At 56.1% G+C, this 15,412-nt stretch overlaps 2 protein-coding genes across 5 annotated transcripts; one reads left to right on the top strand and one right to left on the bottom strand.

The window, feature by feature from the left end:
- Positions 1-282: 282 nt before the first annotated feature.
- On the bottom strand, positions 283-2,626 carry DRAP1 (DR1 associated protein 1). Of its 2 annotated transcripts, none has more exons than XM_059147754.1 (7): positions 2,316-2,626; positions 1,995-2,067; positions 1,790-1,883; positions 1,375-1,494; positions 1,161-1,275; positions 833-921; positions 283-501 (listed from the first exon to the last, which is right to left on the bottom strand). In XM_059147754.1, the coding sequence occupies exons 1-7, from the start codon at positions 2,355-2,357 to the stop codon at positions 396-398; spliced, it is 639 nt and encodes a 212-aa protein (XP_059003737.1). In that variant the 5' UTR covers positions 2,358-2,626; the 3' UTR covers positions 283-395. The 2 variants fall into 2 exon arrangements, with proteins under 2 accessions (XP_059003737.1, XP_059003747.1); XM_059147764.1 differs by having other exon boundaries at positions 1,161-1,254; positions 2,316-2,625.
- A 133-nt stretch (positions 2,627-2,759) lies between these two features.
- On the top strand, positions 2,760-5,045 carry C1H11orf68 (chromosome 1 C11orf68 homolog). Of its 3 annotated transcripts, none has more exons than XM_059147736.1 (2): positions 2,760-2,923; positions 3,618-5,045. In XM_059147736.1, the coding sequence occupies exons 1-2, from the start codon at positions 2,775-2,777 to the stop codon at positions 4,372-4,374; spliced, it is 906 nt and encodes a 301-aa protein (XP_059003719.1). In that variant the 5' UTR covers positions 2,760-2,774; the 3' UTR covers positions 4,375-5,045. The 3 variants fall into 3 exon arrangements, with proteins under 3 accessions (XP_059003719.1, XP_059003710.1, XP_059003726.1); XM_059147727.1 differs by having other exon boundaries at positions 3,615-5,045; XM_059147743.1 differs by lacking the exon at positions 2,760-2,923 and adding an exon at positions 2,992-3,332 and having other exon boundaries at positions 3,615-5,045.
- Positions 5,046-15,412: the final 10,367 nt, after the last annotated feature.

Raw genomic sequence — 15,412 nt, 5'->3', positions numbered from 1 at the left:
GAAAGAGGAGCCTCGCCAGGGTCCCATGGCACAACGGAACAGGTCGTCCCCCAGAGTAACCAGCACCCCTGGCTCCAGCCCTACACCACCACTCTGCCCACCTTCCTTCCGCCAGCACCCCTGCTCCCGCCCTGACCGAACCGGGGCCTCGGGACCCTCCTTTCACTCAGCAGCTGCCCTGCCCGCCACCGCTCTTGGCCTCAGCTCAGCACAGGGAAAGCAGGTGGATGGACAGGAAGGTGGCCACGGAGCCCTGGACGCAGGCTGGGACAGACACGGGTGTTCCCTTTTATTATTAATTTTTTAATAAATTTAAGAACAGCTCTATCTTCTCTCCCCCCCCCAGAGCAACTAAAACCAACTAAAAGGGGGCGTGGCCTGGGGGGCAGAGGGCGCTAGGAGTCATAGTCCTCTTCGTCCTCTGCGTCAGGCGCCGAGGGGCCCGGGGGGGCTGGGGGCAGAGGCAGAGTCGAGGTGAAAGGCATGAAGGGTGTTGGGGGGCTGCAGGGCAGAAAGCAGGAGAGAAAGATCAGGCCCCTCTCTGGTGCCCATTTCTGCCCACCGAGCCCTGCCTCACCCCCGCCAGCACGGAGCCCGTGGCCCTGTGTACCAGGGGGTGGCCAAGCCCAGAGAAGGGAAGGACCTAGAACAGGTCACATGCTCAGTGGGGCTGGATGCGGGTCAGGGAGGAGACCTTCTGAGAGCAGTCTCCTGCATTTAAGCCCTCCTCAGTTCCTCCCCTCCTGTCCTCCAGATCTGCCACGAGGACAAAAAGGACATGTCAGCCTTATGGAGTCCGCTAGTCCCCCTCTCTTGCCCCTGAGGTGCTTACCTCTGAAAGTGGGCAGGGGGATGGCTGGCCTGGGCTGGAGCCTGTGATGTCTCCTCTTCCCCATCCGTGTCTGTGTCGTCAGAGTCATCCTGGGAGCAAGGCAAGGGGCAGAGATGACAAGAAAAGCACGAGCTCATCCCTGGAGAGCCTAGACCCTCGGGAGTGGCAAGGACAGAAGACTGAGCTCCAACAGCCTAACCTTTACCGGCCCAGTTTACAAGAGAGTCCAAGTGAGGACGGGACCAGGTGTCCAGCCAACAAGGCCTGACAGAAGACCGCCCTCTCCACACCACAGGGTAGGGCAGGGGGCTGGGGGAGCCTCACTCACCTCCTGCTCCGAGTCCGTCCCTGACAGCTTCTTGTCCTTGCTTTTGCTCCCCATCCCACCATTCTTCCGGCCACCGCTGCCAGGCTTCCGGCCCCTTCGGGAAGGGACAGTCCATCTGCCCAGAGATCTCAGCACTCCCTGACCACCCCCCAACCACCCCCAACCCGGGTGGCCTTGGCCTTCCTTGCCTGAGCCCCTGGCCCTGGCTCCCCACCTGCGGGTACCCTTGTCCCCGTCCATGTGGTTGTCTTCCCCATCTCCCTGCATGTCAGGCACAGAGGCCACCAGGTCCTTCAAGAAGTCAAACTGCTGCTCCAGCTCAATGCACTGCTTCCTGGAAGCGGTGGAGAGAAGATGGCATTCAGGGGGGGGCCCCAGATATCTGGGCCCTCAGCAAGAAGGGACAGTAAGGGTCTTTGGATGTCAGGAGAACGGAGCCTGGAAAACCTCCACCCCATCTCCACTAAGGGACCTTCCCATTAGGCTAGAGCGCCCAGCCCGTCTTCCCCCAGTTCAAACCCACCAGTGTCTGAGGCACTGCTGGTCTCTCAGCAGCCTCCCACCTCCCCTAAGTGTGTGACCTCCTGGGGCAGGGTCCCACTGGGCCCGACCAGCTCCGGGCCACTCACAGGTGGGATGTGGTCATGGTCTTGGCATTTCGGGACTGGGTCACCTGGCAAGCCTTCTTCAACAGGGACTCCAGGAACAGCTCAAGCGCCCGCGCTGAGGAGCGTCAAGGAGAATACGGGTGGGGGATCCCCAGCCTAAAGAAGGCGATCCCGGGCTTCCTCCCTACCCCATGTCCCTCAACCTGGCCAGGCCCCGACAGGATACAGATGATGACAGGCACCGCCGCTGCCACCTTCCCGATCTCTTCGTCAGTTTGCATGATCTTCTTGATCCGCGCCTGGGAAGGGGGCAGAAAACTCGGACCCTGTCACCTCCGTCCCAGAAAGGGGTGCTGGGGCGGGGGGATGAGAGAGGGTATCCAGGAGAAAGGGGGCGGGGGGCCCCCGACGCCGGGAGAGCACGGAAGAGGGCGGGGCGTCCGTGTCCCCGAACACCGCGACGCGCCCGCCCCCCCACCCAGCCCGGCTTGGGCCCGAGCCTCCCGGGAGCCCGGCCTGCTCCTCCCGGGCCTGGCCACGTGCTCACCGGCGGGAACCGCGCGTTATACTTTTTCTTCTTGCTCGGCATCTCAGGGCCTCTCTCGCCGCACCGGGCCCAGCGCCGCCGTCCGCAGCTTCCCGGCCCCCGGGCCTGCTCGCCGCCCGCCTGTCGCGGTTCCCCCGGGTCCTGGTGCCGCCTGCTCCGCCCCCGCCGCTCCCCACGAGGTCCTAGCGCCGCCGGTCAGCACGCCGCTCTCAGGGCCGGAGAGCCCTCCCCTTGGAGCCTCCCCGGCGGTGAGCGACGATCCCGGACCGGACCGCCACTCCCGCCGGCCCCCCAAGCTTAGGAGAACGAACGTTAGCCCCGCCCCCGGACCCCGGCCCCGCCCCCGGGGTCAGCCCCTCCCCACTCAGGCCCCGCCCCGCGGCGCGGCCGACCTGCCCGGTGGCCCCGCCCCGTGCTGCGCTTGTCTATAAAGTTGTTGTTGAGACGGCGGGCGCTAAGATGGCGGCGGCGGCGGCCGTGGCGGGGGCGGGGCGCGGCGGGGGCGGCGGCGGCGGCAGCGGCAGCGGCAGCGGCGGCGGCGCAGAGCCCCGGCAGGAGCGGAACAGGGCGCGGGGCTGGGCCGGCGCCGAGCGCGGCGAAGGCCGAAGGTGACGGCGGGGCTGCGGGACGGGGCAGGGCTGGGCGGGGGCGCGGCTCAGGATGTGGGCGCTAATGGCGGCGGGCGCGGCTGGCCCGAGGCTGGCGCTCTCCTAGGCTCTAACAAGCCTGGGTTCCAGTCCGGCTACCGCCCCATTGGCCTTGGGCCGGGCACTGCTCTTTCTGGGCCTCAGCCTGCTTGTCTTCAGGTGGACCCGACAGCGCCATCCTCGAGGGTCTGGCCCTACTGGGCCTTACTCGATGCTGCGCGAACGTGCGCTTCTTTGCTTCCCTTCGTTAAATCCCAGTGCTCTGGATTCCTGCCAGTTATTGGCAGGGCCAGGAGGTGTAGCTGGGCTGTTTGCTTCCCTACCTGAATTCACATTTCGGCCCTGTCACTCACTGCAGGTGTGACCTTGGGTAAGTCCCTTCTCTCTGAGCCTCAGTTTTTGGTCTGTGCATCAGGGAGAGTGATAATGAGCTGAGCAACAGCCTTTATGGAGCCCTTATTCCGCCTCGGGTGTTTAAGGCTCGACAGCTCTAGGGGACAGAAGAGTTGTCAGCTGTAGAGATGAGGCAACTGAGGCATGGGACCTTAAATCTCGCCCAAGGCCACAGAGTTTAGCTCATTGGCCGCACCTGCTAGGGCCCAGCCAAGCTGTAGATGTGTCCTGGGCCTGCCCTAACTCGGTTCCTCCATAGCAGGATGGAGCCTGGTGAAGAGATGGAGGAGGAAGACTCTCCAGGCGGCCGTGAGGATGGCTTCACTGCTGAGCACCTGGCCGCGGAGGCCATGGCAGCGGACATGGACCCCTGGCTGGTGTTTGATGCCCGCACCACACCTGCCGCCGAGCTGGATGCGTGGTTGGCCAAGTACCCACCCTCCCAAGTTACTCGCTATGGAGACCCTGGCTCGCCCAACTCTGAGCCCGTGGGCTGGATTGCGGCATATGGGCAGGGCTACGTCCCCAACTCTGGTGATGTGCAGGGCCTGCAGGCAGCCTGGGAAGCTCTGCAGACCAGTGGGCGGCCCATCACACCGAGCACCCTACGCCAGCTGGCCATCACCCATCACGTGCTCTCTGGCAAGTGGCTGATACACCTGGCACCTGGCTTCAAGCTGGACCATGCCTGGGCCGGCATTGCTCGGGCTGTGGTGGAGGGCCGGCTTCAGGTGGCCAAGGTGAGCCCACGGGCCAGGGAGGGGGGGCGCCAAGTCATCTGTGTTTACACAGATGACTTCACGGACCGCTTGGGTGTGCTAGAGGCAGATGCGGCCATCCGTGCGGCAGGCATCAAGTGTCTGCTCACCTACAAGCCTGACGTCTACACCTACCTGGGCATCTACCGAGCCAACCGCTGGCACCTCTGCCCCACACTCTACGAGAGTCGTTTTCAGTTGGGGGGCAGTACCCGTGGCTCCCGTGTGCTGGACCGCGCCAACAATGTGGAACTGACCTAATTCGGCCGGTCAGGGGAGACCACCTTCTGCCCCCTTCTCCCCCCTCCCTGCTAGGGATGGATTCTCCCGTCTTCCTCCTCTTTGTCCCACGGAATTTGAGCCCCCCAGCTCTGAGGACTGCGTCAGTCAGTCGGCCAACCGGAAACTGCCTGCATCTTCGATTCCCTTGAACTCGTGCCCTCTGTTCAGGGCTGACTCAAGTCCCCACCAGCTGGAGGCTCTGGCTCCCTGAGGGCCGGACCCTCAGCTCTTTTCACTGCTGCTTCCCTCTGTCATCCAGGACCGCAGACTGGGTACAGATTCCCAGGAGGAGAGCCTGCCCCGGCCACCCTCATCCCCGGCTGTACCTCTCCTTCTGAAACCTTTCCTTCTCCTCCCTCACAAGAGACAAAAATGAGTGCTTCCGGTCCCTCTTGGAGCCTTCACAGTCCAGGGGGCAAAGGCCCTGCAGGCCTAAGCATGCTATCTCGGGGGGGGGCTGGGGGGTTGGGTAATTGTACCCACTCAGCCCTTGGCAGAGAGAGGGGATGCCAGGGCCATGGACATGGGGCCTGCCCCTCCCCCGCCACCTCACAGCCTGCACCACCTTCCTTCCTTCTTTCCTTCCTTCCTTTACTACTTTGACATGTGCCTGCTCCTGGCATTTCAATAAAACCCAGTTTGGGTCCGTGTCTTGAGTGTTTTTTAAAATACTGGTTGCCAGGGCGCCTGGGTGGCTCAGTGGATTAAGCCGCTGCCTTCGGCTCGGGTCATGATCTCAGCATCCTGATCGAGTCCCGCATCGGGCTCTCTGCTCAGCAGGGAGCCTGCTTCCCTCTCTCTCTCTCTCTCTGGCTGCCTCTCTGTCTACTTGTGATTTCTCTCTGTCAAATAAATAAATCTTTAAAAAAAAAAAAAAAAAAGAAAAAATACTGGTTGCCTGCTTTGGTTTCTGGAGAGAGGCAGGACCAGGAGAGACTTCTTCTCTACCCTACCTGGGAACCCCTAACTGCTCCCCAGTAATAAGATTCATCTCCCTGCCAAGGCTGGGAGCCTCTCTGGGAGCCTCTGCAAAACCAGTCCTGCTTCTCCTCCATTCCAAGAATCAGAATCGGTTTCTTAGTGGTTTCCCATAAATCTAGGGGCTTGAGCCAGCAAAGTCTGAGGAGCTACTACTGGGCCCTACTGGGTGTATTTGTGTCAGTTAGGGCAGGGTACCCTCTTGGTCCTAGCATTTCTAGGTTAGGGAATACAGCCCGGTGAGCGGAGGACGGGCTAGATTTCGACAGCCTAGGTTGGACTTCTTACGCGGTAAGCAGCCTGCACAGCTGTAAGGGACTCCGGACTTTCTCATGTTTTGCCTCACTCCTCCCACTCTGACTATCCTGGGCCACGGGGCAGTTTGCAAAGCACTTCATATGTCTTATTTAAGTCTCATAAACTGCTTAGGAAATGTGGGTCCCCTTGTGTGGTCAAGAAAGTAGAGGCCAAGAGGGAAAAGGAAATTTCCCAGAGTCGTGTGGTGAGCTGAGCAGAGGAGGACTTGGCCCCCGGCCTCTGCCTCCTCCTTGGACTGTTACCCAGGGCCTCACCCACTGTGAGTTCTTCGCAACCCCCAAGGCACAGTCACTCACATGATCGTCGGCAGCACCGTTCGGCTGAGGCTACTGTAGTCTGGGAGCCTGGCCCTGGCCTTGGTTGGGGGCCTGGGTTTCTGGCAAGGAGCCCCTTGGGACGCTGCTCTCGTGCCGTGCCGGAGCTGACTCAGCCTCCAGCAGCCTCACCAAATTGGAATTTGGAGCAGGGGAGCGGAGATGCCACCGGGCTGACTGGGTGGAAGTGGGTGAGTCATGAGATGCTGCCTCAGCCCCCTCCCCAGCTTCCTCCTCACCCCGAGTTTCCCCAGGCCTGAGTTGCCTCAGCCCAGCCCTGGGAAGTCCCAGGTGGTCTCTGATTTGGAGCCCCGTTACCCTGCATCCCTCAGACAAGCAATGCTTTGCACTTGACCAAATTGGGCCAGGGCTCGGGGGGGTTCTGCCAGGCCCTGATGGGTCCCACAAAGCAGCCCAGGTGGTATCAACAGCATCTGATGGTCCTTTCCTAACATTTCCTGAGCATTTCACAAACCCTCTCTCTTCCATCCTCATGGCCTTGCCTTAGCCCAGCCCTCACTCTCCCTCCCACACCACCGCAGTTTGCCTCCGCGGCCCCATTCTCTCCGACTGACCCCATCTATCCCCCTGCAGCCAGCTCCACTGCAGAGCTACCTGTGCCCCTCTCCTACTCAAAGCCCTTCCAGGGTTCCCCATAGCCTGCAATCTGGAGTCCACTCTCCCGAAGCAGCCATGACCCTAGACCCCTGCCGAGCCCCAGCTCTCCTCAGGTGCCCCTTCCCGCCTGTGCTCACCCCACTGGAACCAACTGGCACTTCCTTCACCCCTTGGCATGCAGCCCTGGGTCTCAGGCTGTTCCTTCTGCTTGAACACCTGTCGTTCAGCAAGGGTCGGGAGGTTACTTATGTAATCACTCGTTTGATGCCATCTCCCTTGGTCCCCGAGCCGTGTGCCTAGACTGGCGGGCTTAGGGAAAGCAAGAACAGCATCCAAAATCTCAGCCCTGTCCCAAGAGCCTAGCACAGTGCTTGGCCGGAGCAACCTCTCCATAAATCAACTAAAATCCGAATCCAGATTTCAATCCGAATCCAGCCCTGCCTGTTCCCCCGGACTCCTCCGCTCCACTCTCTGCTTCACCCTTCTTGCTCCAGAAGCAAACAGCTGCCTGTTTTCTTGCAGTCATGCTGGTCATTCTCACTTTGGTGCCTTGCTCATGCCCTCCATTTGGTGTGCCTGACCCTCCCGTGCTTTCCTGGCGAAACACACCTCACACCTCACAGCCCCTCCTCCCAGAGATTTCTCCTTCCTCATTCATCCACACCCCAGGCTCCCATAACACCCACCCCACTGCGGCTCTCATCTGTGTGGGCCCCCCACACACAAGGACAATGGCTCCACTTTGTCCCGCAGGGGGTCTATAGAGTCCAGCATAGGACCTGGCCGAGCACAAGTGCCAGATACACATCGAAGAAGTGAATGAGTGAATGAAAGTCACTCTGTCTCCGGGCCTGTTTCCTCTGCTCATAACAAGAGCCAGGCACTGTGCTGAATGTTTCCCTCCATCCTCTCCTCAAAGTCTCACGTGGCTCTGTTATTATTGCCGTTTTGCCGTCGAGGAAACTGAGGCCCAAAGTGGTTCAGTGATTGGTTCCAGGTTACAAAGCTGTAAGGGGCAGAGCTAAGGTTTGAATCCAGGCTGTTCTACCCTGACGGCATGACTGAGCCGCCACTGCAGGAAAGCGCCATCGGAATGAGGGGCTGCTGCTAAGGCAAACCAGCCCCAGCCAGGACTTAGGACCTGACCTGGAAAGCACACAAAGTGGGTTCTCAGAACTGCCGGGGAGAACAGACTGGGCCAAGACTTAAGATTCCTATTTGACTGATGGAGAAACTGAGACCCAGAGAGTACAATGACTAAGCCTACCTGGGCAGGAAGGCTCGCCCGTCTCCCAGGCCTAGGGGAAGGACGGCTTCCCTACCAGGCCAGGAGCTCCCCAAGATCGCCCCCCTTGGGCTGGCAGGGGATTCTGCCCTGTTTGGAGCAAAGAAACAGCCCAGGCCCAGGATGGGCTAGGCTGAGTAAACTTGGACAAACCCCTATGCTCAGCCCTCTTTTATAAAACCACATAAAGGATGACTGAGGCCCGGGAAAGGAGACCCCCCCCACACACACACACACAATCTACCTCCTCCCACTCCCATGTCCTGTGTACCCCCAAACACCAGGGAGGCGGCTCTAGAGGGGCTGGCTGGGGGATGGGAGAATATCTACCCGACCCCTGATTTCAGCTGGAGTACGGAAGACAGGAAACAGCTGAGTTGGGAGAAAGTTTCAGCCCGGGTTTTGGTGAGGTCTGGGGGATTTTCCCAGCAGGGCAACTGCACCCCACTCCCGCCTGCTGGGAGGGGCCCTGGCAGGGACAAGGCTTGGGTCACAAAGCTGATTCATCCGGGAAGGGAAACTCCCCACTTCTCTGACGCGCATCCCCGAGACACTGAGGGGGTCACCTGAGGGCACACAGCCCGGCAACCCACTGAACCCATTCTCCCTTGTGACCTCACCCCCCACCGCAGGACAGAGGGACAGGGGTCAGCAGGCAGTGGGGTGGGGGACGAGGGGCAGCTTCCCAGGGAATGACGTCAGAGACTGAATCCAAAGCAATGGCCCGACAAGGGGTGCCTCTCACCCCCTCCCCGCTCCCATTTATTTAGTTGAGGACGCTGGGGCTCAGATAGTAAGAACAAACGGGCACATGACCTAGGCGGTACCTGGCGCTCCTCCAAGCAGTTTGCACACATTAATGCATTTTGGTCCTCACAGCCCTCGGTTTACGGAGGAGGGAACTGCAGCCAGAAGAGGGGTAAAGTAACTTGGCCACGGTCAAGGTTAGGAACGCTCTAGCAGCCTCCACAACTCCCCCAGAGTGTTCCTACGTACCCCTGCGGCAGGGAGCTTAGTGACTGAGGTGTCACTGAGCGGCTCTGGCTCCTGGGGACTCTAGAGGACAGACATGTCACCCACTGGGCCCTGGCTCCTCCCAGGCTAAAAAGAGAAAGCTTGTCCTGCAGAGGAGAAAAAGAAATCAGCCAAACCCCCAGAGGCCAGGAGAGGGCAGAGATGCATTCCCGCCAAAATCTTCCTCTCTTAGGGCTTTGACTCCTTTCCAAACCCCCATCCTTTCCTCCAGAGCCAGAGCCTCCCTTTCCGGTCTGCCAGCCTCACTCCCCGCGCCGCACAGACACGCTCACGCAGGAAGGAACACACAGGCGCTGGCTTGTGAGCTTAGAGCCCAACCTCTAGACCCCTGCCCCTCAGCCCCAGCAGGCTGGAGTCCTGCTGGGTGTCAGAGGGTCCCTGAGAGTTGTGGCTTTATGAGGCATGGCCAAAGGCCCTCCATAGGCATGTTCTGCCCCATCTGGCTCCCACTCACAGGCCGCATGACTCACCCCCCTGGCCCCCCATGACTCAGTTTACATGGATGCCCAGAGGTCCTCCCAGCGAGGGTGGGGTGGTTTATTGGCCCAGCCTAGGTCTGCCAGCCTTTTATCCCAGGATGAGCGTTTCATCCCCCTCCTGGCCTGGAGCAGGGACTGGCAACCTGGAGCCCAGGGGTGGGGGTAAGCCCCAGGTCCCAGAGGGTGAGGAGAGCCCAAGAACTTGGTGACAGGTCCTAACTACCCGGGGCTTAGGTGTGCAGGGAGCAGGAGCTGCTCCAAGAACCTAAGGGGCTAGGCTGAGCAGGCAGAGCAGTTCTGAGTACTGACAGCAGGACCCTTGATGCCCCCCGTGCAGACGGAATGGTCCACGTGGCACAAAACTTGACAGCAAGAAATTGCGAACACGCCCTGAACCCTTCTACAAGAAACCAGTCCTCTGCTAAGTGCCATCCACACCTAATCTCATTTACTCCCCAACAACCCTGAAAAGCAGGTACAATCATTATATTATTTTCACAAAGAGGAGAGTGAGGGCATAGGGAAGTTAAGAGAATGGCCTGGATCACACAGCCAGAAAGCGGCCGAGCTGGGGCTCAAACCCAGGCCACCTGACTCCAGAGCTCTTGTGGTTGTCCACTACTGCTTCCCCAAGCTGTGCAGGTTGGAACAGGGGTGAGGGACCCAGCGGTCTGTCCTGCCCTCCCCCTCCCCCAGGTGGGTCTCCACAGAAACTTCTGGTTCCAGGGCCCACAGTGTGTCAATTACTCATCTGTAAGAAGAGAAAACTGAGGGTCCCAGAGGAAAAGGAGCTGGTCTGAGGTTGCAGAACAGATCGGAAATGCAGGCGGTGGGGACCAGGTCTTTGATGCTCTCCAGGGTGCCCTGGGCTGGAGAGGTAGCTGGTGGGGGAGGGAACCCCAGGACAAGAGTGGGGACATGGTAGCCCAGTCCCTGACTCCCGCTTAATCCATCCCTTTCCTTCTCTGGAGCCTCAGGGTCCTCCTCTGCTTCAGAGGGATGAGTCTGCGGCAAGGTGACATGAGCCTCAAAGGACAGCAGAGGGACAGGCACTTGTGCGTGCTCCATGGGCACCTGGGGAACGGATAGGGTGATACCCAGGCCCTGGACACAGCAGCCCAGCCCTCCTCATACCTCACCCTCTTCCTGGCCCGGGGCCCACTGCATGACCGGCTCTGACTTTGAGAGTCTAGAGGGCCAGGCCCAGAAGACCTCCCCACAAGGGACTCCAGCCCCCTCTACCCTGGATTCCAGCCTCAGAGAACAGGGCACAAGTCACTTCCATGTTCAAACACCACTCAGTTGTCCCCCTGTCTTCCAGCCCAAGTCAAATTCCTCGGGCAGGCGGGCATTCAAGGACCCTGGCTTTGGCCTGGCTCTGCCCACCCCTCCTGCTCACAGCCCAACACAGATTCCACCACGCGCTCTGGACCTCAGAGTCCCCGGGCTTCCCCTCTCTTCGCCCCCCAACCCAGGCCTTTGTGCCCACCAACTCCAACCCCAGGAACAGCTGCCCCAGCTTCAAATACACCCCTGCAGGGAAGCCTGCCCTCCCCCAGTGGGTAAGAATCCTTCTGTCCTGGGGGTTCCTCTCCAGCCCCTGGTGCTCTCCCGCTCCTGCCCCCAGCATTGCCCACCTACTGCCCAGGTGGAAACAGCCCAGGCAGTTTTCCAGCTGTTTTCCTCAGTGTCTGATCACCTCTTGAAGCTGTCGGTGCCCTGGGGCCAAGACCAAGTCTTTAATCATCTCTACCTCCCCCACAGCCGGCTCCACTTGACTTTATATTCAGTTCATTCAGGAGAATGGATACAGAAACTGGTCCATCACGCAATGGGGTCGGACCCAGCCATCAAAAGGAGTGAACTACTGCGCCACGCATCTGGGGGAGTCTCGGCATCATGGTGCAAGACAGACGGTGGCCAGAAAAGAGCTCACACCGGAGGCCAGAGACAGAACTGATCTGTGGCAATAGAACTGAGATAAGGGACGTTTGGCGAGGGTGGGGGACCTGCAAAGAGGCAGGAGAGAACTTTCCGGGCGGGAGGGGATGGAAATGTTCTGTATCTTCATTAGGACATGCTCACACGGGTGTCTAAGATGGTCAAACAACTGACCAATACATGTTTTTGATGCAAAATAGAGTTCAACGAAGTTGATTTTTTTTTTTTTTTTGGCCTGCATCTACCTTCAATCGTTGGGCTCCCGGCTCAGCAGGGAGTCTGCTGCTCCCTCTCCCCTGCTCCTGCCCTCACTCTCTCTCTCAAATAAATAAACAAAATCTTTAAAAAATAAAATAATAAAATAACTTAAAATAATATCTAGAAAATCCCCCCAAACACAGAATATTTAAAATATTTTAAAGATAGGGGCGCCTGGGTGCCTCAGTCGTTAAGCATTCGCCTTCAGCCCAGGTCATGATCCCATGGTCCTGGTATCGAGTCCCGCATCGGGCTCCCTGCTCAGTGGGAAGCCTGCTTCCCCCCTCCCACTCCCTCTGCTTGTGTTCCCTCTCTCCCTGTGTTCTCTCTCTGTCAAATAAATAAATGAAATCTTTAAACAAAAAAATTTTTAAATATAAAATATGTTATAGTTAAGCAGAGCAGGTTAAAAAAAAAAAAAAGAAAAAAGGAATCCTGCGGGTGCTATGGGACCGCGTCACATGAGGAATTCAACCTTGGTTAGGGACTCACTGAAGGCCTCCTGAGGAAGCGGTGGAGAAACGGAGACCTGCAGAATGCTAGAGGCTTGGCCGGGTTGGGGTGGGGTGGGGGGAGGAGGGGCATCTTGGGCCCAGGGAACAGCCTGTGTGGAGGCAAGAGGCTCCGTTCAGCAGCAAGTTTGGGGCACATCGCGTAAGTGGGTAGAGCCTAGGCAGGCAGCCTACCTCTGGAAGGACCTGGAATGCCATGTTAAAGGTTCTGGCCCGTTTCAAAGGGCAGACTAACAAGGCAGTGAAGTGAGCGAGGAGTGCGAGGTGGGAAGGACTAACAGGCACTCGAGACTGACTACTTGGGTTCAAATCCTGGCTGCACCATTTCCTCACCGCGTGGCTTTGAGCAAGTTGCTTAATTTCCCCTGGGCCTCCATTCTCTAATCTGTAAACTGGGTATAACATTATTAGCGATCTCTACAGGATGGTTGTGAGGATTAATACATTACTTTAAACAGTTCGTAAGAGCTTGATGAGTGTGAGCCTAGTGTTATCCTCATGGCCCTACGAACCCCACAATCAACCTAAAAGAACAGCAGGCTCCTTTCCAGGCCTCAGGCCTCCTGCGTAGAATTCTAAAGGTGCCAGTGTTCAGAAGGGTCCAAGTCTGAGAGCGAAATGGTCAGAATATTAAAAGAGTTCTTCAGGCTGCCGGGGTGGGAAATGGAGAGGAAGGAGCCTGGCTGGAGGCTGTGGAGAGTGTCCAGGAGAGGATGGGGCCAGATCCAAGGGAAAGAAATGTCGAAGTGAACTAAGATGTCACCTCCAGGTGGGGGGAGGCTAGAACTCTTACCCACTGCTGGTGGCAGGTAAAATGGTCCAACCATTCTGGAAGGACTGTTGGAGAAAATCAAAGGCAAATGTCCATGTACCCTGTGACCCAATAATTCCACCCCTGGGCACTTATCCTGGAGAACAGAGTGTGATCGGCCACCAAAGGACACATCCATTTATATGAAGAACAGGCAAAAGTCATCGATGATGCTAGAAGTCAGAAGAGCGGTACCCATGGGTGGGGAGTGGAGACTGAGGGGGATGGGGTGGGCACAAGGAGCTTGGAAGCTGCTAGAAATGTCCTCTATCGTAATGAGGGCAGTAGCTGCACGGGGTTGCATGCATGAGCTGAACATATTGGATAAGCACACTTCACTAGATGTGTATCAAACCTCATTTCAGCCAGGAACCTAAATATAAGAACAGAATTATAAAACAATTAGAAGAAAACATAGGGGTAGATGTTCAAATTTGGCAGTGGATTCATAGCTCTGACCCTGGAAGAATGAGCAACAAAAGAAAAAACAATTGGATTTCATAAAAAATTTTAAAACTTTTGTGCAGGAGCACCTGGGTGGCTCAGTGAGTTAAAGCCTCTGCCTTCAGCTCAGGTCATGGTCTCAGGGTCCTGGGATCGACCCCGCATCAGGCTCCCTGCTCATCAGGGAGCCTGCTTCCTCCTCTCTCCCTGCCTGCCTCTCTGCCTACTTGTGATCTCTGTCTATCAAATAAATAAATAACATCTTTAAAAAGAAAAACTTTTGTGCATTAAAAGACATTATGAAAAATGTGAAAAGACAACCTACAGACTGGGAGAAAATAGCTACAGATAATATTTTCGGTAAGGGTTTGCTAGCCAGAATAGAGGAAGAACTCTTATAATGCAACAACCACACACACACAAAACCCCACCAACTAGGGGTGTCTGGCTGGCTCAGTCTGTAGAACATGGGATTCTTCATCTCGGGGTTATGAGTTTGAGCCCCACATTGGGCATGGAGCCAACTTAAAAAAAAATAGAAATGGACAAAGGATTCGAATAGACATTTGTTCCTAAAATATATATAAATAGCAAAAAAGCACATGAAAAAATATTCATCATTAAGGGACATGATCTGTTATTAAGGAAATGCAAATTAAAACACAAGATACCAGGAGTGCCTGGGTGGCTCATTTAGCTTCTGCCTTTGGCTCAGGTCATGATCCTTGTCCTGGGATCGGGCACCGCATCAGGCTCTCTGCTCAGTGGGGAGCCTGCTTCCCTCTCTCACTCTGCCTGCCTCTCTGCCTACTTGTGATCTCTGTTTGTTAAATAAATAAATAAAATCTTAAAAAAAAAAAAAAAAACCAAGATACCATGTCACACCCTCTAGGATGTCTTTCATTTCAAAAACGGAAATAATAAATGTTGGCAAGGATGTGGGGAAATTAGAAGCTTCTTATACCCGCCAGTATGAATGTAAAATGGTCCAACCACTTTGTAAAACAGTCTGGCAGTTTTTCACAAGGTGAAACAGAGAATTACCATATGAGCCAGCAGTTCTACTCTTAGGTACATTCCCAAGATCAATGAGACATCTGTCCACACAAAAACTTGTACACAAATGTCTATAGCACCATTAGTCATAATATCCAAAAAGGAGAAACATTCAAATATCCATCAACTTATGAATAAATAAATAGTGGTATATCCATACAATAGAATATTATTCAGCAATAAAAAAAAGAACAGAATATTGACACATACTACAACATAAATGAGCCTGGAAAACACTATGCTAAGTGAAAGAAACCGGATGCAGAAGGTCACATATTGTATGATTCCATTTATATGAGATGTACAAAATAAGCAAATCCACAGAGACAGAAAGAGGATTTGTGGTTCCCAGGAGATGGGGATTGGGAGTGATTTTTTTTTTTAAGGATTTCATTTATTTATTTATTTATTTAACGAAGAGGGAGATCACAAGGAAGCAGAGAGGTAGGCAGAGAGAGAGAGAGAAGGGGAGGCAGGCTCCTCACTGAGCAGAGAGCCAGATGTAGGGTTCGATCCCAGTCCTTGAAACCATGACCTGAGCTGAAGGCAGAGGCTCAACCCACTGAGCCACCCAGACACCCTGGGACTGATTTCTTTAGGGGGATGGGATGGTTTTTAGAATAATAAAAAAGTTTTGAAAACTAGGGAGAAGTGGTGGTTGCACAACACTGTGAGTGCACAGAATTCTATTGAAGTCTACGCTCAAAATGGTTAATTGTATGTTATGTAAATTTCAACCCTGTTTATAAAATAAATAAACTTCGCTTTAAAAAGTGAATGGAGGGGCACCTGGGTGGCTCAGTGGGTTAAGCATCTGCCCTCAGCTCAGGTCATGATCCCAGGGTCCTGGGATCGCGTCCCACATCGGGCTCCTGCTTAGAGAGGAGCCCGTTTCTCCCTCTCCCTCTATCCCCCTCCCTGCTTGTTCTCTCTCTCTCTCTCTCTCTCTTTGAAATAAATAAAACCTT

This window comes from Mustela lutreola, chromosome 1 (assembly GCF_030435805.1).
Source record: "Mustela lutreola isolate mMusLut2 chromosome 1, mMusLut2.pri, whole genome shotgun sequence".
NCBI classification, from domain to species: Eukaryota; Metazoa; Chordata; class Mammalia; order Carnivora; family Mustelidae; genus Mustela; species Mustela lutreola.
The sequence above is the reverse complement of the archived record's forward strand: the minus strand, read 5'-3'. Positions and strand labels throughout refer to the sequence as shown.

Coding starts and splice junctions, on each gene's coding strand:
- DRAP1 (XM_059147754.1), bottom strand. CDS start 2,357: ATGCCGAGCAAGAAGAAAAAGTATAACGCGCGGTTCCCGCCG. Junction 1,276..1,374: donor GGGGACAAGGGTACCCGCAG/GTGGGGAGCCAG, acceptor ATCTCTGGGCAG/ATGGACTGTCCCTTCCCGAA. Junction 502..832: donor CCCCCTGCCCACTTTCAGAG/GTAAGCACCTCA, acceptor TCTGCCCTGCAG/CCCCCCAACACCCTTCATGC.
- C1H11orf68 (XM_059147727.1), top strand. CDS start 2,775: ATGGCGGCGGCGGCGGCCGTGGCGGGGGCGGGGCGCGGCGGGGGCGGC. Junction 2,924..3,614: donor GAGCGCGGCGAAGGCCGAAG/GTGACGGCGGGG, acceptor GTTCCTCCATAG/CAGGATGGAGCCTGGTGAAG.